At 36.3% G+C, this 26,262-nt stretch overlaps 1 protein-coding gene across 1 annotated transcript in view; it reads left to right on the top strand.

The window, feature by feature from the left end:
• FCHSD2 (FCH and double SH3 domains 2) overlaps window positions 1–26,262 on the top strand; it is a 180,237-nt gene that overhangs the window by 88,929 nt on the left and 65,046 nt on the right. The window contains exons 5-7 of the mRNA XM_008070054.2: window positions 8,149–8,271; window positions 21,901–21,996; window positions 23,542–23,613. Of these exons, the coding sequence (XP_008068245.1) occupies window positions 8,149–8,271; window positions 21,901–21,996; window positions 23,542–23,613 (291 nt within the window). The remainder of the gene's footprint in view (window positions 1–8,148; window positions 8,272–21,900; window positions 21,997–23,541; window positions 23,614–26,262) is intronic.

Genomic DNA, 26,262 nt, shown 5'->3' with positions numbered 1-26,262 from the left:
AAAAAAAAAAAAAAAAAGGAGAGACATACAAATAAGCTACCTCAGCACAAAGTTATATGCTATGATCAGGGGAGATGAAAAAAAAGAGGTATTCAGAGTAGATAATGACTAAGTGAAGATAGTAAAGGATGATAAGAGTAAACAAGACTGAAGGGGAGAAAGCAGAGTATTCAAGGCAGAAGAACTGCTTGCATGAATGCTCAGAGGCAAAGAGGAGTAGCGCAGGATTCAAAACATGTGCATTATAGGGAAAGTGTAGTGGGGAAGGGGAATGGAAGTAAGAAATACGTGAAGAAGCTGAAGAAGTAAACCAAGTTCAGGTCATGCAGTTCATGAGGAAGATTTTTTTTTTAACTTTTAAAAAGATGTGATAGGTACCCAGTGAACAATGTTGAACAATCAAGTAAAATATGTAATTTAGAAACATGGTCCTAGCTGCACTGTAGAAATGAGTTGGTGAGAGGGGCAACTGGATGCCGGGGAGCAGGAGATTGCTGCAAAAACCAAGATGAGACAGGATAGCCAGAGGGTCATAGCTGTGGATATTAGGAGGAGGAGTGGGATTTGATACATCTTTAAGAAGTAGAATCAACAAGATTTAGTATTTAACTGGATGTGGGTGATAAGGTAGAGGGAGAAGCAAACCTTAACTTCCAGGTTTCTGCCACAGGCAGATGAGCAGATGGTGGCATCACTATCTATTGAGCTAGAAACACACAAAGAAAAAGAGGGAGAAGAGAAGGATTTAGTTGAAGAGACAGTTTGATGTATAGGTTTGAAAGTCCAAGGAGGAGTCAGGCACAGTGGCTTACACCTGTAATCCAAGCTCTCTGGGAGGCCAAGGTGGGAGAACAGCTTGAGCCCAGGAGTTCAAGACCAGCCTGGGCAACATAGTGAGACTTCATTTCTTGAAAAAAAAAGGAAAAAGTAGCTGGGCATGGTGATGTTCACCTACAGCCCTAGCTACTTCGGAGGCTAAGATGAGGGAATTGCTAGAGCCCAGGAGGTCACAGCTGTAGTGAAATGGTATCACGCCCATTTCAGCATAGGTGATGGAGTGAGACCTTGTCAAAATAAATAAGTCAGTCAGAGGAGGAAAGTAGTGTCTTGTCAAAATGTAAGTGAATCTGATAAAAATTTAAAACAATAGCAGTGAAATAATAGCATGAATCCAGAATGCTATTGCAAGATCTTGTGAATGGTGTTATGTGATAGGCTTATGACTTTTGTCTATGCAATTATATTTGGCAAATGTTTGTTGAATACCCTGTTGTGCAAGATGTAAGAGGAGTTTTAAAAATTGTCAGTCCAAATAATTATACTGTCAGAGTCAAATAAAATATAGAGACAAACTCTCTAAATTTAAAATGTTTTATTTGGAAAGCAAGAATTGCAGTTTGGGGCATACACGTAGACCGGGTGGTCTTCAGCATATCCAAGGAACAAAGAGAAGGTTGGAGATTTTACAAAAATTAGAAATATTACTTTTTATTTTGTATTGACTTGAAAGAAAGTTTATTGGCACTAGTAAAGTTTTGAGGAGCTGGCAAGTTCTTATTGTTGAGTGACAGTAGTAGGTAAAACTAGTCTTAGAGTTGCAACAGGTTGTTTCAGTAGTTGTTAGATAATAATGGTTTCAGGTTGCAGTTTCAGCAATTGGGCTTATGGAAAATTTGGAGCAGGTGCTATGTGCCCCGAGTGGCTTCCTCCTCCCTCTCACCCCCTCAACTCTGATTTAGTTGGATATGATAAGAATGACCCAGTCTATGTAATTCACTTTCACAGCATATTATTTTTTCATTATAATAAAGGTAACTCAATTAAGACAAAGTAAATGCTTCATTCTCTTCTTCACTCTCAAAAATATTTCTTTGGTGCTTTTCCTCTTATGCAACTGGGGCCTGCTTTTATATCTCCTATCCTTCTCATTTCTCTTCATTTTGAAAATCATGTATTAGAGGACTTCTTTGCAAAGGGTAGGATAAAGAGAAGAAGGAAGTCTGCCAACTCTCAAGGAACTAATGGTCTGTTAGGAAAATCAGACATGTATGTAAATGGGTTCAATTCCCTGTACTGTACTGTACTGTTATGGGGGAGTTTGTCAAAAGCATTTTAAGTTCTTTTCTTTGGTTCCCAGTATTTGATTCTATTTATAGGAACTATTTATATTCTAATCATTGGCTTCATAATCAAAGTTCATATAAATATTTATGCATTATGCCTTTAAATCACAGACCATGTTGAGACAATACTACCCAGAATTGCTTTGAACTTGATCTCTAGGTGCAGTTAACTTAAGGCAGGGGACTGGAGCCAACTGTATGGTTGTCATCTACTTCCTGTGCATTGAACTCCAACTGTTTCTTAATTGTCATACCTTCTGCATTTACTTTATGCACACTAGCAATAATTCACCCAGACCAGAAGACTTCCAGCTATCTTATTCTTACCCACCAGAAAAATTAGCTCATGTGCAGATTAATGAGTACCACAGCATTGCAAAGTGATAATTAATTCAGGGAATTCTGGGTATTGAATAGGGTAAAAAAAATATTTTAAGATTAATCTCTATTGAAAGAATCTTCTAGTCACTTGGGCCGCCTCCTATCTAATATAATTTCATTGAGCTTTACTTGGGTCACTGAAGCCAAGAGAAGCCTTTATTGCATTTGGTACATTATGATTAATGGTGAGTTTTCTCTGGACTAGAGTATGTTGGGTATAGCTTGCCTGTTAACTACCTAATTCAGTGCATATTTGTTGCTATATTTAACTCAAGAGTAAACGTTTATTTATCTATACTATAGATATTTTTGAACATCTGTTATCTGCCAGGCAATGTGTCTTAAGACTTAATCCATGACTTGCAATAATACCCATACAACATGTAGAAAAAGACTGTGGGAACACTAAGGAAGAACTAGCAGAGTCAGTTTCGTAAAGCACTCAGAATATGGTAAACTTTTAGTAAATGTTAGTTGCCTGTGTTAGCTATCATTATTATTATCATTGGTATGTGAGTGGGAGAGATGGGGAAAAGGACATTCTAGGCCAAGAGATAAACTGGAAACATGAAAGTGAATGTCATTTTCCAAAACGATTCAGTGTGATTGGAATGTAGAGTATAATCCAGAGGACAAGGATGAGAGATGGTGCTAATGAGAGGTAGGTTGGGATTAGGCTGTGAAGAATCTTAAATACGAGCTAAAGAATTTCCGTTTTTCAAAATATGCAGCGCAAGCCATTGAAAAATCAGGTTTCTTTTCCTAATATGAAAATGTTTAAATGAAAAATTTCCAGCATACACTGCAGTTTTAAAAAAACGTATAATGGCCTCCTGTATTCATTAACTTTCTTTAACAGTTATCAATATGTCCTTCCACTGAAGATTTTTAAACAAGGCAAAAAAAAAAGAGACTAACATTGTGCCACATCCATTACCTTAATCTTCACTGTGTCCTGTGGAGTATGGTACTCCCACTTTCCCTCATTACAAATGAAAAAACCCATCAAAAAGATGCAGTAAAAGTTCTGGGATTCTGCCTACATCCAACTTGTTTCAGAGCTCAAGCTGTTTTCTGTCCTGCATATGAAGCAGAGCATTATTCTCAGTTGAAAACAGCTACTGATCCATTTACAATAGTAGTACCTATTAGTGCCGTTGACCCTATTCAGGATGGTAGGCTTCTCTGCCTCCAGCCACTCTGTTTCCACAGAGTCACCAGAATCTAAGCCTACACAAATGCACAACCTAGTCAGGTAAGTAACCATGTAGTCTAGTAGTTTTCAAAGTATGGTCCCAGATCAGCAACAAGTTGTTAGAAAATGCAGAATCTCAGGCCCCACTCCCAGCCTACTGAATCAGAGACTCTGGGGGTGGGGCTCAGCAATCTGTGTTTTTATTTATTTTTTTAAGTAGACTTTATTATTTAGAGAAGTTATAGTTTTTACAGCAAAATTTAACAGAGGTACAGAGATTTCCCTTACACCTCATTCCCCCATACGTGCTGAGATTCTTTCACTATTAACAGCCCCCACCAGAGTAGTAGATTTGTTACAATTGATGAACCTTATGTTGATACATCATCATCACCCAACGTTTATAGTTTCATTCTTGGTCAGTTTAGAAGTGACTATATTCACCATTATAGTGTCAGAATAGCTTCACTGACCTAAAACAGTTTGTGTTTTAATAAGCTCTGCAGTGATTCTTGTGAACACTAAAGTTTGGGAACAATCGGTTTAGTTAGACCTTAGAAAATGGAAGACTGCTAGAATTTGAAGGATCCTCCAAACCCCTAAAGACCTACAGGAATTTTCATCCATCTGGGAAAGAGGAGAGGGCAGGACTGAAACATATTTGTTTGTGAACTGTTAGTGTAGTAAAAACTAGGATTTATCCCTGTTAAGTAGGGCTTTGCCTTTTTACAAAAACAGCACAAATCCCTATTGGAAATCTTTTAGTATGAGCAGTTAGTTGCTACTTGTTCACTAAATTGTCGTGGTTTGTATTACTGTTGTAACTCTTTAATGTTAGAGTTATCAATACATGTCTATGATTCTGGTTGACATTCTTCACATTTAAATGAAGAAAAATATTTATACGTCTATACGCCTAATTTGAAACTACCAGTGTAAGCAGTATTTATAATCAACCTCCATTTGGTAGGGCTTTGGCTGCCTAGTTTAGATCATCATGTCTAGTGATAGACCATGGAATTCGTGTATCAGTTATTATCTCGTGACCCAATGAGATAATATAAATTTTGTAGCCAAAGTGAAATATACTGCAGCAACAGATTGCTTTTTGAATGTCTTTATAAAGTGTTCAGAATTTTTAAAGTGAGATGCAAGAAGCTGAGTGAATGTATAATTCCTAATTTGTGATATACTTCTATCAATGATGTAGTTCTTTTAATGAGATATTAATTAATTATACAATTAATTCAATTAATGAAATCAATAATATAACTCCTTTAATGAGAAATACTTTCTTCAATTAGAAATAATTCTGGTTTTAGTAAGGTCAAAGACAGAAGTAACAACAGGACCTTGATTTCTTTTTCCATGTTTCTTCTTCCTCTCACTCACACCCATGCAGCTAGCATAGTGCCCAGGCACAGTGGGTATTCAGTTTATATTGCAGTGAGATTATAGAAACTGTGTGGGTCTTTGGTTCACCTTAAAATTCATGACCTTTTTTTTTTTGAGCTCCTGATTCCTATATCACCATTTTGCTGTATTTAAATAAAATACTCCAGTGTTTTCCTGCAAATACAAGGTTACGATTATCCATCAAGAGCGTTTCTAAGACAAAAGCTTTATTTATACTGTAAGTTTCTTTTTTAAAAAACAAGTTCAAAAAGCATGCCCTGAGGTAGGAAATTTTATTCAGACTTAACACCAACAATCTCTGGTGATGTTACTTAATTACTTGGAAATCATGCGAGAGGTATTTGCACAACTTATTCTTAAAGTGCTCATTTGTGCCATCTAGTGGTATGGCTGCTATAGACGGTGTTGCTTTATTACCCAGTGCTTTGGGACAGAATTTGTATATTTTTAAAAAATCATTTTGTAGTCAAAGTTTAATGGAATAGCCAAGTATAAGATTCAAAAAGAATTTCTTTTTTTTTTTTAGTTGGAGTCTCACTCTGTCTCCCAGACTGGAGTGCAGTGGCCGCTTATAAAGCCTCCATTGAGGATTCTTAGATATAATACCAACACAAAGCAAAAAAAGAAGGAGACTGTATCAAAATTTAAAACTTTTGGCCAGGTGTGGAAGCTCATGCCTATAATCCCAGCACTTTGGGAAACCACCACAGGAGAATTCCCAAAGAGTTCAAGAACATCCTGGGAAACAGAAACCATGTCTCTCTAAAAAAAAGAAAATCAAAAAATTAGTCAAGGGTAATGGCCCGTGCCTGTAGTCCCAGCTACTTGGGAGGCTGAGGCAGAAGGATCCCTTGAGCCCAGGAGGTCGAGGCTGTGGTAAGCCAGGACTGTGGCACTGCACTCCAACCTGGGGACAGAATGAGACGTTTAAGCCAGGTACAGTGGCCCCCACTTGTTGTCCCAACTACGTGGTAGACTGAGGTGGGAGAATTGCTTGAGCCCAGGAGTTCAAGTCCAGCCTAGGTAAGATAGCAATACCCTGTCTCTAAATAAATAAATAAATAAATAAATAAATAAAAGAAACTTCTGTACATCAAAAGACACTTATCAAGGAAGTGGCAGCCCATAAAATGGGAGAAAATACTTGCAAATCATTTAAGAGTCTAGTATCCACAATGCATAAAGAACTCTTTTTTTGTTTGTTTTTAAAGATGTGGGGTACAATTCAGGATTAGGTATATAAGTGGTCATTGTACAAGTAAAGTTTGAACCGCCCTTTGATCCTCACTTCACCTGGTTTGAGATCAGGTACTCTTATTGATGGTATAAGTAACTCTTGCAACTCAATAACAAAATGACAACCTAATTTAAAAATGAGTTAAAAATTTGAATAGACATTTCTCCACACAAGATATGCAAATGGTCAATAAGCACATAAAAATATGCTCAACATCATTAGAGAAGTGCAAATCAAAACCATGATGAGATACCATTCCCTACCCACTAAAGATGGCTTTTATAATTTTTTTAAAAAGTGTTGGCAAGGATGTGGCGAAATTGGGACCTTCATCCATTGGTAGTAGAGAGATAAAATGGTACAGTCAATGTAGAAAACACTTTGACAAGTCCTGAAATTGTTACACATAGAATTACCACATGGCCCAGCAATCTATTCCTAGCTATATTCCCAAGAGAAACGGAAAAAGGTGTTCAAACAAAAACTGGTACATAAATGTTTATAGCAGCATTACTATAATAGCCAAAAAGTAGAGAGGTGATAATTTTATGTCAACTGATGAATGTGGTACAGTGGAATATTTTCAGCCATAAAAAGGTAATGAAGTACTAATACATTGATGAACCTTGAAAATATGTTAAGTGACAGAGGATAAACACAAAAGGCCATGTATTACATGATTCTATTTATGGGCAATATCCAGAATAGACCGATCCATGGAGATATAGAGAGATAAAGCAGATCAGTGGTTGCCAGGGACTGGGGAAAAGGAGGAGTGGGGAATGACTACTTAATGGATTTAGGGCTTTTGGAAGGGTAATGCACAATATTCTGGAATTAGATAATGGTAACATTGCACAGCATTGTGAATGTACTAAAAGCTACTGGAGTGTATACTTTAAAATTATTAAAATGGTGATATTTATAATGGGTGAATTTTACCTCAATTTTTAAGAAAACCTCCATTGATTGGCAAGACTACAAAACCTTTTATTATTATTATTATTATAGATAAAGTTTTTCATCGTCTTTGCTAGTATGAATGTCACCTATATGTTCTACTTTTGTTAACCTAAAATTTTTGCAGTTTCCACAGTTTTTTAATTTTGGTGGCTATATATATATATATTTAGTGACTATACACATCATAACTTACTCATTTCAGTGATTTCCTCTTTTTTTTTTTTTGAAGAGTCCTGCCATAAATGTTTAAGCAAATAAAAATATTTAAAACCCTTCATAGATATTTTATTGGTACTTTCTCCACCAAAACAGTGTCTCCGATTCACTTTTTTCCCCAATATTTCTATTGTATTTTTTCTCTGACTGCTCTTTAGTAAATAGACATGTACTAATTTATAATTCTACCAATAAAGGGTGAGGAAAAATGGAGGAGATTGATGTTTATGGAGTGTCTACTCTGTTCCAGGCATTGCCTCTAGATCCTTTCACATCTATTATCTCATTTAACTCCTATACCTACTCTGTTATGCAGTGACAGCAGAAGCTAATAAGCAGATGAGCAAAGATTAGAACTTAGGCATCTTTCTCTAAGTTATTTCCTATTTTCCCACAGTTTTACAAATATTGGATCTTACCTTTTAAAGTCTGTTTATATTTTCCCAAGTGATTGTTAACTGTTCATATTTACTTACATGCAATCTGTATTTTTTGTCCATTTATTATTAACAATGAATTTTAAACTGAACATGACTACTTTTCTCATAAGCAGAAGGCATAAAGTGTCAAAGCTTTATCATAATTTTCTTTTGCTTTTATTTCCTCTTCTGTTACAGGCTCTTGATGGAAATGTGTATGATCACCTCAAGGATTATCTAATAGCCTTCAGCCGGACTGAGCTAGAAACATGCCAAGTTGTGCAGAACACATTCCAATTTTTATTAGAAAACTCCAGCAAGGTAAGTTACCTTTACTGCCGTATGTGGCATAATCCATTTTGGAATCTAAAGTGCTTTTGCATACAAACAAAATAAAGGTGCCAGTGATATTAGAAGAATGCTTTAAAGGACAAATTTCCTGAGAACAGCATTTCTTCTAACAAAATTAGAGGACATTCTCTTCTCCTTGTTGAAGAATTGGTGAAGGTGGCACCAAGGGCGAAAAAGAAGGCTGTGACACAGTCTAGAACAAAATGTTAATCCATTGCCATGTGCATAGTGTTTGAGAAGAATGGTTTAAGGTAGCAGTCCCCAACCTTTTTGACCTCAGAGACCGGTTCTGTTGAAGACAATTTTTCCATGGATGAGGGTGAGTGGGGTGGAGGGAAGTGGGGATCATCAGGCACTAGACTCTCACAAGGAGCCCTCAACCTAGATCCTTTGCATGTGTAGTTCACAATAGGATTCACACTCCTATGTGAATCTATTGCCACTGCTGATCGACAGAAGGCAGAGCTCTACTCACTCACCACTGCTCACTTCCTGTTGTGTGGCCAGGTTCCTAACAGTCCACTGCCCAGTACCTTTCCTCAGTCTGGGGGTTGGGGACCCCTGGTTTAAAGAGTTTTATCTTCCCACTCAAATATATTTTGAATGTACTCAACTTAGCCATATGGAGGAGCAGCAGGTCATGTGTCAATGCAAAGAATAATAAAGGAGCACTAAGGGGAAATTAGCATTTTATAATTGATAAGAAAAAGGGATACTACAATGTCTTGCTTTTTATGAATTAAACCTTATTATCTATATGCTGTCAGCCTTTGATAGTAGTTTTTTTGGGGGGCGGGGGGAAGTTGGAGTTTCACTCTGTGCCCCCAGACTGGAGTGCAGTGGCCGCTCCCAGCCACCGCAGCCTCGACCTGCTGGGCTCTGGTGATCCTTCCGCCTCAGCCTTTCGAGTAGCTGGAACTACAGGCGCACGCTACCACACCAGGCTAATTTTTGATTTATTGTAGAGATGAGGTCTCGCCTAGTTGCCCAGGCGGGTCTCAAACCCGCGGGCTCAGGCAATCCACTCACCTTGGCCTCCCAAGGCGCAGGATTACAGGCTGAGCCACCGAGAAAGTGTCCACCGGGCTCATGATTAGTAAATGTTTTCTGATTAATTCATTGTATGATAAATGTCTCCTGACTGAATACGTGCATTTATAAAAACATGTGCATTTTAAAAGAAACCATCTAGAGAGCGGGGAGACAGACCACTGAATGGGAAAAAGTATTTGCCGATTGCATATCTGACAAAGGCCTAACATCCAGGATCTACAAGGAATTCAAATGTGCCGAAAGGAAAAAAGCAAACGGCCCCATTAAAAAGTGGACAAAAGATGTGAATAGACACTTCTCAAAAGATGTATGGGCAGCCAACAGACACATGCAAAAGTGCTCAGCCTCACTAATCATCAGAGAAATGCAAATCAAAGCCATATTGAGATACCGCCTAACTCCAGTAAGAATGGCCATCATTAATAAAACAAAAAACAGTGGATGCTAGAGAGGATATGGAGAAAAGGGAATGCTTCTACATTGTTGGTGGGAGTGTAAATTAGTTCACACTCTATAGAAAATAGTGTGGCAATTCCTAAAAGAACTACAAATTGACTTTCCATATGATCCAACAATCTTTCTTCTGGGAATATACCCAGAGGAACTTAAATCACTCTACAAAAAAGATACCTGCACCCACATGTTTATTGCAGCACTATTTATGATAGCAAAAGCTTAGAGTCAGCCATGCTGCCCATTTAAACTGGACTGGATTTTAAAAAATGTGGTACATATACATGGTGGAATATTACACAGTCATAAAGAAGAATAAAATTATGAACTTTGCAGCAACTTGTATGGATTTAGAGTATATAATACTCAGTAATCTATCACAGAAACAGAGAACTGAGTAACACATGTTCTCACTCATAAGTAGACCCTGAACATTTACCATAAGACTATAAGAAAAGGATTGGCAGTAGCAGTATACTGCCAGGGTTGGGGGAGTATATAACATCAGTAAGGATACCTGATCTCAAACCAGGCAAAGTGGGGACCAAAAGGTAGACCCAAACAATACCTGTATGGTGTCCACTTGCATACCTAATCTTGAATTGTACCCTACATCTTTAAAATAAAATATATATTTTTTAATGTGCTGTATATACACAATGGAATATTATGCAGCTATAATAAGAACAAAATTATGGACTTTGCAGCAACTTGGATGGATTTAGAGTCTATAATATTCAGTGATTATCACAGAAACAAAGAACTGAGCACCATATGTTCTCACTCACAAGTGGACCCTGAACATTTACCATAATACTATAAAAAAAGGATTGGCAGTAGCTGCAAACTGCCAGGTAAGGGGGGAGCGGGCACACAACATCAATAAGGGTACCTGATTTCAAGCCAGGTAAAGTGGGGACCAAAGATAGTCCCAAACTTGACCTGTATGATGACTACTTGTATACCTAATCCTGAATTGTACCCCGCATCTTTAAAATAAAATTAATTAATTAAAAAATATATATGCATTTTATAACTGCTACTTTAAAAGATCCAGCTCAATTCTCTTTTTTGTTGAGGAGAGCAGGGACTGACTAATACCTATAGAAATTATTTGGAAAGGGATCAGAATATTCATTTTTACCTGACAGTATTCAAAGACAGGAAAGAATAGGGTCTCAAGACTCTTCATCCTGAATACCTCTTGCATACATATTTTTGTTTTCACAGTACCAGAGCTCCCAATTCTATTTTTAGAAAAACATTGAAAATGCTAGATTGATATGGATCACTCAAAGCTCCAGGCTAGTGTAAAGATTCACTAGCCTGGTGCTTTGAAGTCCTGTCATATATCTGTTTTCCTATATTTTTACCTCCCAATAGCCAAGAAAAGATATAAAAGAATTAATGTGTAGAAAGAAGGATGGGTGGATAGATAATAAGTTATGCGAAAGAAAATCTAGTAAAATGTTGATTGCATAATCTAGGTAGTGGGTAGATAGGTGTTTACTGTGCAATCTTTTGATTTTAATGTATGTGAATTTGAAATTTTTTATAAGAGAATGTTGAAAAAAGTCTACAAAAGCATCTTGGCTTCATTCCTTCTATAGAGTTGTTGTTTTTGACTAGTGATCAATTTTTTAATGTTTATTTGTCCATTCAGCCTTTTTTTTTTTTCTCATTTGTCTTTATTTACTTCTATATACATTAATGAAAACACATTATTCATGAATGAAAATGCACTTAAATTTCCATTCAATAATGGAGTTGTCTATGTTTGGGTAACTTATTTTTTCTAGACAGTTATCTATTTCATTTAAGTTATCAGGTTTGATGGCATATATGGGCTTATGAACTTGTTTGCTTCTAGAGTTGTCTCTCTTTTTATTTCTAATATTGTTTGCACCTTATCTCTTTTTTTATCAGGTTTATCAGTGTTTTATTAATCTTTTCCCAGAGCCAACTTCTGTTCTGCCTCTCAGTGGTGTTTCTATTTTCTTAATTTTTACCTGTACCTTCATTATTTATTTCTACTTTCTTACAGTTTATGTTTTTGTTCTTTTTCAGGCATCTTTTTCTATTTAGGTTCTATATTTTCCGTCTTTCTCGTTTTCAAGTAAATTCATTTAAAGCAAAAGAATATATATCTTTCTGTTTTAACTGCATTCTGCGACATGAGGACTTTTGTTGTTATTTCTACATTCGTTTCTGTTTATTAATTCATGATTATTTAGAAGTGAGTTTTGCAGTTTCCATTCCATGGAAGTATGTGTGGTAGGGTGAATTTTATTTGATTTTTTAATTAGAAAAAATTTTTAAATTTTTTATTAGAATAACACTTTTTACTGGAAATTTATTTTTATTTTATTACATTTATTGTAATTTTATCAGACAGAGATTCTCTAACAAAAATTCTTAAAATTTTTTCCAAGAATCAGTTAGATAGATACACTACCCTTAGCTTATAAACAGGTAAACATATAGTCAAACAGCTAATATTTTACATTCACTTAACAGTTTCCTATGCTTTTTTAGCTCATAGTATATCTTGAATCCAATGAATTAGTGTTACCATGCTCATTTTATAGAGAGGAAATTGGACTCAGGAAGATTCTGTGACTTGCCTGAAGTCACACACTTACATGTAATGCTTCCTATGCTCTTCTACTATATTATCTCTTTAGCTTATATTATTTTAATAGAAAATGAATTAAGAATTTATGAACAGTTTGGACACATAAAGAGATAAGCTTTCATTTCTGAATTTACTCATATGAGTATCTTGCTCCCTAAGAACATGGAATAAATGAGATGCTCTTAAGTTTAGATTGAAAGTGCTAGGAATAAAAATTTAATAAGAATGATGTATCTAGGAGATATGCCCTTTTGTTCCGACTGTCATAGGAGCTCATACCTACAAGTTTTATGCTGTGTGCTTTTCTGTTACAAAGAGCCTGTTATACCGCTCTTGTTATACTACTGATAACAACCCAGTGATTTGATAATCTGAAGAGACTTTTGAACTCTTCAGCTTTCTTCTTTTACACCATTATTACTTTGTCTTTTTGGGAGGGGAATCTGTTTTGTCCACATTTCAAAAATGTGATATTGCCAAAGATATTTTGCTGGTAATTCATACTGACATACTGTAAAAAGTTAAGGTGCTCTCCATATCTTTGTTTCTTTCTTTCTTTTGTGACCAAACTGTTTTGTTTCTGTTTTTTTAAAATTTTATTTTTAAAATGTGGAGTACAATTCAGGATTAAGTATACAAGTAGTCATCGTACACGTAAAGTTATATCTTTCATTCTCTAAATGGAAGCAGCTGTCCCTAGGAGCTTTTGTTAAATTTTAATTATTTATGAAGCTTACTTTTCTTCTTAATATTTTATGAAATTCTTTGTTTATGTAACTGAAGCAGATGTTGTCATAGATATTTTCTCTAGGATAGTAACTCCAATGATAGCTCTACTGGCTGTTATAGTTATGTAAACTTGCTTTCTGTCTCCATAAGGAACTCCTACCAGTTAATAACATAGCCCTTTAAACAATTGAGAAAATAACAGTGTTATTATATATGCCATTAGAAATTAAAATGTCTAGTGTTACCATTTGTAATACTTTGCCAACTAACAAAAAAAAGTAAATTGAATAAAATAAAGGAAATAAAAAACTACATGATCATTTCAGTAGACATAAGAAAAGCATTTGACAAAATTCAGCACTCTTCTGTGATTAAAAACAACTCAGCAAGCTAAGGATAGAAAGTAACTTGACAGACCATGACAGCATTTGTGAAAAACTTACAACTAATATTATAGTCAATGAAGAAAGACTGAAAACTTGCCCTACTAAGTTCAGGAACAAGACAGTGGATACCCACTTTCACCACTGCTATTCTCTATTATACTGGAAGTCCTAGCCAGAGCAAGTAAGTAAGAAAAAGAAATTGAAGGTACCCAAATTGAAAAAAGAAGAATTAAATTATCTCTATTTTCAGATGACATAATTATGTATAAAAAATTCCATAGAATCTATTTTTAAAAATTAGGCCTAATAAGTAAATTCAGCAAAGTTGCAGGTATAAGATCAAAACACAACAATCAATTATGTCTCTATTATCCATCAGTGAATGATCCAAAAAGAAAATTAAGAAAACTATTTCAATTACAATAGTGCTCAAAGAATAAAATGCCTAGGAATGAATTTAATCAAAGGAGTTAAAGACTTGTACACTGAACGACTATAAAACATTGCTTTGAAATAAGTCAAAGACCTAAATAAGTGAAAACAAATATTCATGGATTGGGAGATTTCATATTGCTAATATTGTAATAGTCCCCCAAAGTAATTATAGATTCAGTGTAATCCTTATCAAAATTCCAGTGGTCTTTTTTGCAGAATGGAAAAGCCAATCCTTGAATTTTTATGGACATGCACAGGGCCCTGAATAGCCAAAACAATATTAAAAAGGCAAAACAAAGTTAGAGGACTCACACTTCCCAATTTCAAAACTTACTGCAAAGTTACAGTAATCAAGATAGTGTGGTACAAGCATAAGTATAGACATAGATCAATGAAATAGAATTGGGAGTTCAGAAATAAACTCAAACATCTATGGTCAGTTGTTTTAAGATAAAGGTATCATGACCAATTAATGAAGAAAGAATATTTTCTTCAGAAAAAGGTTCTAGGACAACTGGATAACTGCATGCAAAAGAATGAAAATGACTGAAGTTGAGAACCCCTACCTCACAAAAATTAACTCAATATGTTTCAGTGATCTAACTATTAAAAAAAACATAGAAGTAAATTTTTATGACCTTGGATCTGTCAGTGTATTCTTAGGTTTGACATCAAAAGCACATGCAACAAAAGAAAAAATAGATTAACTTCATCAAATTAAAAGCTTTTGTATACTAAAAGACATTATTAGTAATGTGAAAAACAACCCAAAGGATGAGAAAAAAAAATATTTGTGCATCATTTATAAGACTTTAATATTCAGACTATATAAAGAACTCTTATAACTCAACAACAAAAAAGCAAACAACCCAATTAAAAATGGGCAAAGGACCTGAATAGACTATTTCTCTGAGAAGTACAAATGGTCAACAAGCACATGAAAAGATGGTCAACAACTATGAGTCAGCAAGGAAATATAAATCAAAACCACAATAAAATACCATTTCCCATCCACTACTAGGATGGCTTTAAATGGGACCAATGGGAGGCCCAAACTTCATCTGTACATTGACCACTTATGTACCTAATCTTGAATTGTACTCCACATCTTTAAAATAATAAAATAAAATAAGAAATTAAACAATGAAAATAGAAAAAATACAGAAAATAGCAAGTGTTGGCAAGGGTGTGGAGAAATTGGAACCCTCATATATTGTTGGTGGGAATGTAATGGTGCTGTCACTATGGAAAACAGTTTGGCAGTGTTAGGTATGTACATAAGATTGAAAACAGGTGTTCAAACAAAAACTTGCACACAAGTATTCATAATAGCATTACTGATTCATAATACCCCAAAAGTGGATAGAACCTAAATGTTCATCAGCTGATGATTGGATAAATAAAATATACAATGAAATATTATTCACTCATAAAGAGGAATGAGTTACTAATACATCGTGCACATGCATCTCAGAGAATAAAAAAAATTGGTCATTACCATATAAAAAGTTGTTATGAGTTTTGAATTGTGTCCCCTTCAAAATTTATATGTTGAAGTACTAATCTATAGTACCTCAAAATGTGATTCTACTTGGAGATAGGCTCTTTAAAGAGGTCATATAGCTAGATTCTAATCCTGTATGACTAGTATTATAAAAAGCAGAGATTTGGACACAATCAGGCAGAGGAAAGAGAATGTGAAGATATCAGAAGAAGATGGCCAACAAGCCAAGGAGAATTACCCTCAGAACAAATTAACCATGCTGATGCCTTGATCTTAGACCTCTAGCCTCCCAAACTATGAAGAAATAAATTTCTGATGCTTAAGCCACTCAGTCTGTGGTACTTTGATTTGACAGCTGCCTTTTCTCATTAATCACCAAGGAAATTTAAACCACCATGAGTTTCTATTTTACATGAATGAGATTGACAAAAATAAAGACAGACAAGAATCAGTGTTAGTGAGAATATGGATTAACAGAAACTTATACCTTGTCCTGGGGAATACAAATTGGTACATCCAATTTGAAAGCATTTTGCATTATTTAGTCAATTTAAAGTTGCACTTTATGATCTGGCAGTTCCACTCCTGGGGATAGATGCTAGAGAAACTCTTGAACAGGAGACTGTTGAAAGAATGTTCATAGCAGCCTTCTTTATAAGAGAAAAAGGTAGAAGCAATCAATTGTCATCTGACACTAGGATGAATAATGGGCTATACTGTATAGCAGTAAAAAATGAAAGATCTGTATGTACATACATTAATGTGGATGAAACAAATAATGAGCAAAAAAGCAAGTTGCAGAAGACACACACTAAGTGCTATTTATACAAAATCCAGAGATATCCAAGAAAGCAGCATCATTTTGAAATACCTCAGATACAGTAACACTGTTTAAGAAAGAAAAAGCAGGAGAATGGTAAACACAAATTCAAGAGGGTAGTTTCCTCTACAGCATGCATTCTCTGCAGGGGTGATATTGTTCCCTGGGAAGTAAAAAATTGATTCCAGATGTGGGAGGGGTACAAAAAATATTAGATATAATATCTAATGGACCCACAGAACATAAATATGTACACAATATATTTGTGATATTAAAACTTGATGGATTGCTACCAAGTGGTATGTTGGGGAAGAAGAAAACTTAATGGAAAGGGTGATTGGGGTGGGGTGAAAGGTCTAAAAAGGCTTCCTGCGGTTGGGGTAGGGATGATAACATTAAAAAAAAAAAAAAAATCAGATTACAAACTCAGACCTGCAATCCTAGCACTTGAGGAAGCCAAGGCAACAAGTCTGACACTTTCCTGGGCAACCTAGTGAGACCTCTTCTCTCAAAAAAATTAACCAGGTGTGGAGGTGCTGAGTAGTCCCGGCTACTCAGAAGACTTAGACAGAAGGACTGCCTGAGCCCAGGAGGTCAATGCTGCAGTGAGCCATGATCAAGCCTCTGTACTCCAGCCTGTGCAACAGAGTGAGACTCCAACTCAAAAAGAAGAGAAAAAAAAAAGGTTGAAGAACACTACTGTAGAAGGAAGGAAGATAGAGAGTGTGATAAGGAGGGGTGTATAGATCTTTGTTGTATTTAATCTCAGTAGTGGATATACAGGTGTTTTTTAATAACTTTATTGAACGCTATGTTAGGCAAAGTCATTGTTTTGGGTGAAGTAATGAGATTTAAGGCTTGACCTTAGTTGACACAGAAGTAAAGGAGGGGAGTGGGAAGGCATTAGAGGGATATAAAATTATACACATTAAATTTATGCAGTCTTGTGTGTCAGTTATACCTTAGTAACACTCTGAAAGAGAGATTGGGCATTCATCCCAGAGAAAATGAAAATTTGTTTTTACAGAGAAATAGGTACACAAATGTTCATAGAAACTTTATCTGTAGTAGCCAAAAACTGGAAACTGTCCAAATGAACTTCAGTGAGTGAAGTTTTTAACAAACTGCTATGTTCATACTGTGGAACACTACTCAGCAATAAAAAGGGACCAAGTGTTGATACATGCAACAACCTGGATGAACCTCAAAGAAATTATTCTGAGAAAAGGCATTCTCAAAATGATATATACTGCATAATTCCATTACACATTTGTGAAATAACACATTTATAGAGATGAACATGTTAGTGTTTACCAGTAACTAGGGATTGGGGAAGCAGATGTAGCTATTATGGGTAGCACGAGGGAGACATGTGGTGATGGTTAAGTATCTCATGGTATAGGAACATGAAGCTATATGTGATTTTTTAAAAATTGCATAGAGTTGTATACACATACACACCCAAATGAATATATGTATAATGTGTCACATCTAAATAAGCTGTACAGCTTGTACCAATGTTGATTTTCTAGTTTTGATACTGCACTATATGAGTGGGACCCAAAAACTCCGGCATTTGTTTATAAAAAATTGTGTATTCTTACATATTTGAACTTCAGTCACTTTCAAAGTGCTATTCGTTTGATGCAGTACACTTATTGAAATGGTTTTCCCACTGTTCAAAACAGTTTGTGAACTCATCAATTTGGATGCCTTTTAGGGCTTTTGTCATTTTTTGTTTCAGCTTTTCCACATGAGCAAAACATTTCCCTTTGAGGACTTTTTTCATCCAGGGAAACAAAATAAGTCGCTAGGGGTGAGATCGGGTAGATAGGAAGGATGGGGCATGAGAGTCATGCCATTTTTGGTCAAAAACTGCTGAACACTCAGTGCAGTGTGGGCAGTTGTGCTCATAAATCACCCATCACACTGAAAGACTCTCCAAAAAAAATTTACTGAAGACGAATGCAGTCTCTTACAACAGTCTCTAGCTGGTACACTGATGCTGATGGGTTCCTAGAACACTCGCCCAGTGGGGGGAAACTATACTACAAGGGACCTGCCCTCCAAAAAATAATTCCGTTTTTTTGGGTTCTCCTTGTAGTTATACAAGATGCCAACATTAGGAGGTACATAGAATCTCTTTGTAATTTCCTATGAATCTTTAATTACTCCAGAATAAAATGTTTGAGAGAGAGAGAGACAGACACCAGTAACTAGCCCAGTAACTCTAGTGTTCAGGTATAAATACTTTCTTTTCACTAAAAAACAAACAAACAAAAAGGGCCAATCTGGATCTGGGGCATGAAATGTTCAAGATATGCTGAAACTATCAACAGAAAGCAAGAAAACTATCAAAACTATCAAAAATAGGATCATGTCAAAATGACTCTAGGATGTGATCCTGCTGCCCTAAGATGGAATAATTTAAGCCTCAATAATGATAATAACGTCAGTAAATTTATAAAATTATAAAAATGCATGTTGAATATTTTCAAATTCATGTCTTCATAATAATAATTTGTTGAAACCATAATTGGTCATTCTTTGGAAGTTGCTAGAGAAACAGTTCAATTTAAAAACTAAATTATAAAGGGAGAGAATTAGCATTTATCCTACATTGCTTATATAAACTATACCTCAAAGTAATTAAAAGTTGACTTGGGAAAGTGTCTCTTATAGATGTGTTCTAACTAATAAATGAAAAAGACATAATAGAATCAGAAAAATCTCTAATTTTTGCAACCCCTAGTGAATTTTAGTATTTGTCATCAAAGGCAGTTGTATTTGTTTCCTAAGGCTGCTGCAACATATTAGCATGCACCGGTGGCTTAAAATATGGAAATTTTTTCTCTGAGTTCTGAAGGCCAGAAGTATAAAATCTTAGTGTCAGCAGACTGCACTCCCTCCAAAAGCCTTAGGGGAAAACCAGTTCCTTGTCTCTTGCAGCTTCTGGTGCCTCCCAGCAGTCCCTGACATATTGCCACATCACTCTAGTCTCTGCCTCCACAGTCATGTGGTCTCCTTTTGTCTGGGACATTTATCATTGGATTTAGGGCCCACTCAGGTAATCTGGGATGATGTCCTTATCTCAAAATCCCTAACTTAATTACATCTGCAAAGTCCCTTTTTTCCAAATGAGGTAATATTCACAGGTTTCAGGAATTAGGACATGGACATATCTTTTGGAGGGTTACCGTTTAGCTCACTACAGCTGTTGTAATATCTTAAAAGGCAGCAAGTTAGAGGCAAGCCTCCTTGTGGAAGTAAACATATTACTTTGCCAAAAATAAATAAATAAAAATCAAGCAGGAAAAAACAAACAAATCCTGAATCCAATTAAGGCTCTCAAACTAAACCCCAATTTATAGGAAATACAGGAAACAGAACACTGCAAGGGTACAATCAACAAAATTCAGAATGTAGGAAACACTATAGAAAAAAACAGTTAAATTACAAGGGGTGGAGGAAGAGAGATGGATGAAGAAACCTATATATGAAAAGAAACCTAAACAGCATCATCTAGTTGCACTGTGGGGGCTTTATTTGGATCCTGATTTGAAGAACTATTTTGTTTTTTTAAAGAAACAATCAGGGAAATTTGAACACTTACTGGTGCTTTGTAAGTATTTGTTTTAAATTTTATATGGATATGTTTTGTTAAAAGAGCACTTGTCCTTCCCAAACCCAGGTTATACGATGTGGTTCCCTCACCACACCCTGAGACCCCAGACCATCCTCTTAATACCCTTGTAGTACTTTCTACATGTTTCTAAATTAATTTGATACTGTGGAACAGATTAAACAGATTTGATTCTCCCTCTATACTGTAAGATTATGTCTTATTTATCTCTGTATCTCCAGCACTCTGCAACCAACCTGCCATGGGGCTCACATTCAATACTTTTTTTAAATTACTGGGTTGTGTGTGTGTGTGTGTGTGTGTGTGTGCACTTATAAAGAGCCCTTGTCTTTTAGGTATTTACACTGAAATATTTATGGATGAAATGATATGTCCAGGACTTACTTTCAGTATAATTAGGGTTGGAAGAGACAGGTGGCTTAAAGATGAAATAATATTGACCATGATGGATGTTTCTGGTGAGGGAGTAGTTTTAGAAATTGGGTGATTAGTACATGAGTATACATTATTCTTGTTTTTACTTTTATATGTATTTGAAATTTTCCATAACAAAAAGTTTTAAATTTTAAGAGGTTAAAACCTTCCCCTCAAAAGAAACAAAACAAAAAGAGGTTTGTAGTGCTTGAGGATAGTTTTGGCAACTAGAGGGATGATCCTCTTAGCTTTTCAGCATGGTGATTAGTGAGGCTTCGAGGGCTGTATAATAAGCTTCCACAGCTATTCTAGCTTAAAACTGGAATCCTAGAAGTGAAAAAACACATTTCTCTTTGAGAATATGTTTATTCAGCCAGCCTTCCCTGACAAAATTCTCCCAACCACTCCTTATCCCTCTCACCCTTTTATCCTGGATTAAATACCACCTCCCTCCTCATACTCTCTATAAACTCCATAGTGTATGTTAATTGTGTAGCCTTTTTGGTTTCCAGTTTCCAGATTATACATTCCTTGACAATACTAACCTTGTTTGATTATTTTATTCATCTTTATGTGCCCTCATCCCTGCATTTAACATTAGACCTGGTAAACTCTCTCAATAAAAGGTTGAGTGAGGGAGAGAGAAACAACAAAGAAGTGGGATTGTGCTGGAAAACAAAATCCAAAATACATCTGCCATTTTTAATATCTCCTCAATAATCCCTCTTCCCAGGACTACCAAAGTGAAGCTACAGAGCTGCTTTGAACTTTTTTTCTTCTGCCTGTGATCTGGCAGAGGTGCTTATGGGCTATAATGTTCTGTAAATGAAAGATAAGTAAAGGGTAAACAATGTAGCAAAATAGAAAATGAGGTGTTGCTGATGTCCATTCTTTTTTTAGGGTGTATAATGCAATGAATTCTTTTCAGATGGCTGTCTTTCTAGGCTACTCATTTTGCTGCTTTCTGTGTATCAGAATTCTCCTTATGTATAAATTCCTTCCTAGTCTGTCTTCTTGGTATGCTTTAAGATGGTTATTAGAAAGCAGCCTCCTCGAAAAGGTTCCAAGAAGTACTCTAAAAATGCTATTTGGTACTGCGACAGTTTCTTAGTGGACGGCAATTGACCCCAAACAGACTTTCAGAGGTCCATAAAACTTTAGCGCTGGGAGAGACCAAAAACACCACTGTGCTTTCCTGTCCATACCCTTCCCATTACATGAATAGCTTTTTGTATAACTATCTTCTTGCTTTGTTAAAATGTTGCATATTGTCTAATCTTCAATCTGAGCTAGTTTCTAAACTATTTCTTTCCAAACTTAGATTCTTGAGAAAATAGGAAACATAAGTAACAACTGTTAGCTAAAATGAAAAATAAAATGTGTAGTATTATCATTTCTTTTTACTGTATAGTATTGAATGACTTCCCATTTCTATAGAAAACAACAGAATAATCTTAAACTTTAGAATGTAGTTACTGGACATTTTAATGTCACTAAAGAGCTAAAGACATTTTATTTTCTCTTTAGGTGGTACGGGACTACAATCTTCAGCTGTTTTTGCAAGAGAATGCTGTATTTCACAAACCCCAGCCCTTCCAATTCCAGCCTTGTGACAGTGATACTGTAAGGAAATTCCAGATTGTCATCTCATTTGTTGTTCAGCTGTGTTTGTGCTCAAATAACAGTTATCCTGGGATAGACAGACAGTAAAGACTGAGTGTGTCTCATCAGTTTTATAATGCAACTGTGAGGATGCAGAGAAAATATGACATTGTTTCTTTCTAAAATGTGGCTAACATACCCAGTGTCTTTATGCCAGCAGCTTTCTACTAAATGAGGTTAAGTTATAAGACAAGTTACCGAAAATCTGAAAACAACTGAGGGAAGAAGAAAAGACATAAAATATATTTATTCAAATATAAACTATTCTTTCTATCCATGAAATTACTCATGTTGTATCTTTCCAAAGAAACCAGTGGTTAAATTTTAACCAAAGTAGACTTAATAAATGGAATAATGAATATGTGCATATAAATATTTTAGTAAGCCTTATAAAAAATTATAGGCCTTTTATAATTCCTTTCAGATTTCTAAGAATGTTAAAGTACTAAATAAGCCCCAAATTGGCAATTTTTTAAAAAGCAGATATTCGCCGGGCTCAGAGGCTCAGCCTGTAATCCCGCACCTTTGGGAGGCTGAGGTGAGTGGATTGCCTGAGCCTGCGGGTTCGAGACCCGCCTGGGCAGGTGAGACCTCATCTCTACAATAAAGTCAAAAAATTAGCCGGGCATGGTAGCGCGTGCCTGTAATTCCGGCTACTCGGAAGGCTGAGGCGGAAGGATCACCGGAGCCCAGCAGGTCGAGGCTGCGGTGGCCGGGAGCGGCCACTGCACTCCAGTCTGGGCGACAGAGTGAGACTCCAACTCAAAAAAAAAAAAAAGCAGATATTAATTGTCCTTGAGTTTTCTCTATGATAATGTTTGCCATTATTTGAATTTTTAAACGAGGACCAAAATGCCAATTTGAGAACATAAATAATGAAATTTAACTTCTGCAAAATGAGAAGGTGCATGTTGGCATTACTAGCACATTTACTCAATGTAGGTAAGCCAAGAGGAGAGTCAAGTTATATTCATAAGGTCTTGGTAAATTTAGAATCAGAACCAGGGGAGTTTATGATATCGTTCTAGAGTTTAATGGTATCAGTGGTAGAAATATATTTACCAGAGATATCTTCATCACCTTTCTTATATTCTGTTAGCGACTACATAAAGAAATGTAGGAAATCAGCATTTCCCTCTGTATTTTAGCCCTTGCCCTTTATTTTAGTGCCCTTTTTAATCATCAACTTTTGCTAATGTCCTATAATTTGACTTCTTTGAAGCCTGAAAGAAATTAAGCAGAGCATTAGGTGATACTGGGTATGGACAAGTTTGTCAAGTTTGACTTAAAAATTGTGATTAGTTTGAGATTATTTTATCTTTTCCATTTTTAACAGAAAAACCAGAATAACAGTGACTCTTATCTCACTTTTCCAAAGCCCAACTACAGCCCTAAATTCTTTGTTTCTAGATACTGTGCTAAATATTCTTAGCTGTTGTGTCCCTGTCTACCTTAAAATTCTAACTCTATGCTGTTTTCTGTCCTTGTGCAATCTTTACTGGGCAGAGTTTAAAAGCCGCCCAACTGGTGGATATTGAGCTCTCCCCTGTCAGTGCTCTGAGAATGACCATAGCTGAGGTATATGGGGTGTGGGTCATGGGTGGGAGGGATGGGATGTGTGGGTCTGCATGTTAATGAAGGGTGGGACCTGGTGTTGGGATGACGGTCCTATATATCTGTTTAAGGGGCCTCTGAATGCATCAGCTGAGGCTTTCTGTTTTCCCTTGTAAATGAGGAATTTCCTTTCCTGTTTATAGTGAAGAAATTGAGCTGCTCATTTTTCATCTTGTCTTAAGCACCTTAGTTTTCCTCAGTAGGAGTGCTGCAAAGAACCTTAGAGCTAATCTTCTCTTTATTAAAAGGGAAACTAGCCTAGAAAGGAAAAAAAACTTGTCCAGAGTCTTCTAGTAAATAAATGACATGTTGCTGTTGCAACTGCAGTCTTATTGTTCTTTCTGCTGTGCTATTCTGTTTTCTAAGAAGAAATGTTCAGTACTTGGAGAGCATCTATTTTTTTTATTATGGAACAAGATAAATGCCTATGCTTTTATAAAAATTATTCCAGATTGCCACCATTGAAAAAATCTTTAGAATAATGATTTTGAAAATATTTCAGCTATAAAATATTTATTTGTAGTTATGTATTTATTTTGAGATGTGTTGCCCATGGTGATCTTGAATTCCTGGGTTCAAGTGATCCTCCTGTCTCAACCTCCCAAGTAGCTGGGATTACAGGTGCAAGCCACTGTGCCCAGCTCTATAAAATATTTGTGTGTGTAATTTTCATTTTGTTTTAAACTAAGTACTCTTAATGCGTACAAAGACTAAAATCCCAAATAATTATTTTTACTTAGCATAGACTAGTACTGTTCTTTGTAAGCATGGAACTGTAGTTTACTTGCTTTTCTGGTTTCCTCTTGTATTGGTAGTACAAAGCCTGTCATAGAATGGAGAGTACCAGTCATTGCTCGTTAACTCAGTCTTCCTGCCAGGTGAATCTAAGGCATGTAGGAAAGACTAATCATAATCATCTCTGTCTTCAGTTGTAGATCTGAAGTTGCCATTGTTCCTATCCTATTTTGAAACATATTTCAATTCAACAAACACTGAGCTCTTACTCAATGTGCCAGCCACTCAACTAGGTGCTGAGGATAGCTACTACATGCTAAACTACAGACCCCAGACTAGATGAGCTCACTGACATGTATACAAATAAGTAAACTACAATAAGGCATGTGCTGAATATGATATAGCAGCAGTCCCCAACCTTTTTGGAATTGGGGCATGATTTCATGGAAGACAATTTTTCCATGGACGAGGTAGTGGGGGGGTAGTTTAGGGACGACTCAAATACATTTCATTTATTATGCAATTTATTATTATCATTACATTTTAATATATAATTAAATACACAGCATTACCACTTCAGCTCCACCTCAGATCATCAGGCTTTAGATTTGCATAAGGAGCACACAACCTAGATCCCCTGCATGGTACAGTTTACAGTAGGGTTTGCACCCTGTGAGAATCTAATGCCGCTACTAAACTGACATAAGATGGAGCTGAGGTGGTAATGCAAGCAATGGGAAGCAGCTGTAAATGCAGATAAAGCTTCCTTCGCTTGCCTGCCCACCACTCCATCTCCTGCTGTGTGACCCAGTTCATAACAAGCATCATCTGTGGCCTGGGGGTTGGGAACTCCTGTGATAGAATACTATTGGTGCCCAGTGATTGGTACAATCATTGCATCCTGATATGATGCAGGTTTTTTACAACTTTACTGAGGCATATTTACATATGTAATTCACCCATTTCAAATGTATTCAGTGATTTTTAGTAAATTTGCTAAATTGTGCAACCATCATCATAAATAAGTTTTAGAACATTTTCATGACCCCAGTAAGATCCCTCATGTCTATTTACTGTTAATCCTCATTCCCACCCGCCTGCCATAGCAATCATGAATTTACTTTCTGTCTCTCTCGACTTGCCTTTTCTTTTTCTTTTTTTTTTAATTGGAGTCTCACTCTGTCGCCCAGACTGGAGTGCAGTGGCCGCTTTCGGCCACCGCAGCCTCGACCTGCTGGGCTCCGGCGATCCTTCCTCCTCAGCCTTCCGAGTAGCCGGAATTACAGGCATGCGCTACCACGCCCAGCTAATTTTTTGATTTATTGCAGAGATTAGGTCTCGCTGCCCAGGCGGGTCTCGAACCCGCGGGCTCAGGCAATCCACTCACCTCAGCCTCCCAAAGGCGCGGGATTACAGGCTGAGCCACCGAGCCCAGCTCTCTCTGTGGCTTCTTTACAGCATAAAGCACACCAACTCCCAAGGGAAAAATACATCACCTTTTATGTCTGGGGAAGTCACACACTTCTACCACCTTCACTGACAAGTCATAAGCCCACCCAAATTCAAGGGTAGGGGATTAGACTATACCTGTAGATGGGATGGGGTGATGACAAGTATAGGAGATACTGTTGTAGCCATTTTTAAAAAAACATAATCTTCCACAGTGGGCCTGGCACATGGTAAAGTATTTAATACATGTTAAATAAATGAAACAAAATGAGATTCACAATTATTTATTTTATCCCATTAGGGAATATTAGGCAAATATGTATAAAATAATATCTATAAAGCTGGGCTCGGTGGCTCAGCCTGTAATCCCGCACCTTGGGAGGCTGAGATGAGCGAATTGCCTGAGCCTGCGGGTTCGAGACCCGCCTG

Source organism: Carlito syrichta, unplaced genomic scaffold (genome assembly GCF_000164805.1).
Source record: "Carlito syrichta isolate Samal-C Ts95f unplaced genomic scaffold, Tarsius_syrichta-2.0.1 Scaffold312747, whole genome shotgun sequence".
Lineage (NCBI taxonomy): Eukaryota > Metazoa > Chordata > Mammalia > Primates > Tarsiidae > Carlito > Carlito syrichta.
This window is presented reverse-complemented; position numbering and strand designations above follow the sequence as displayed.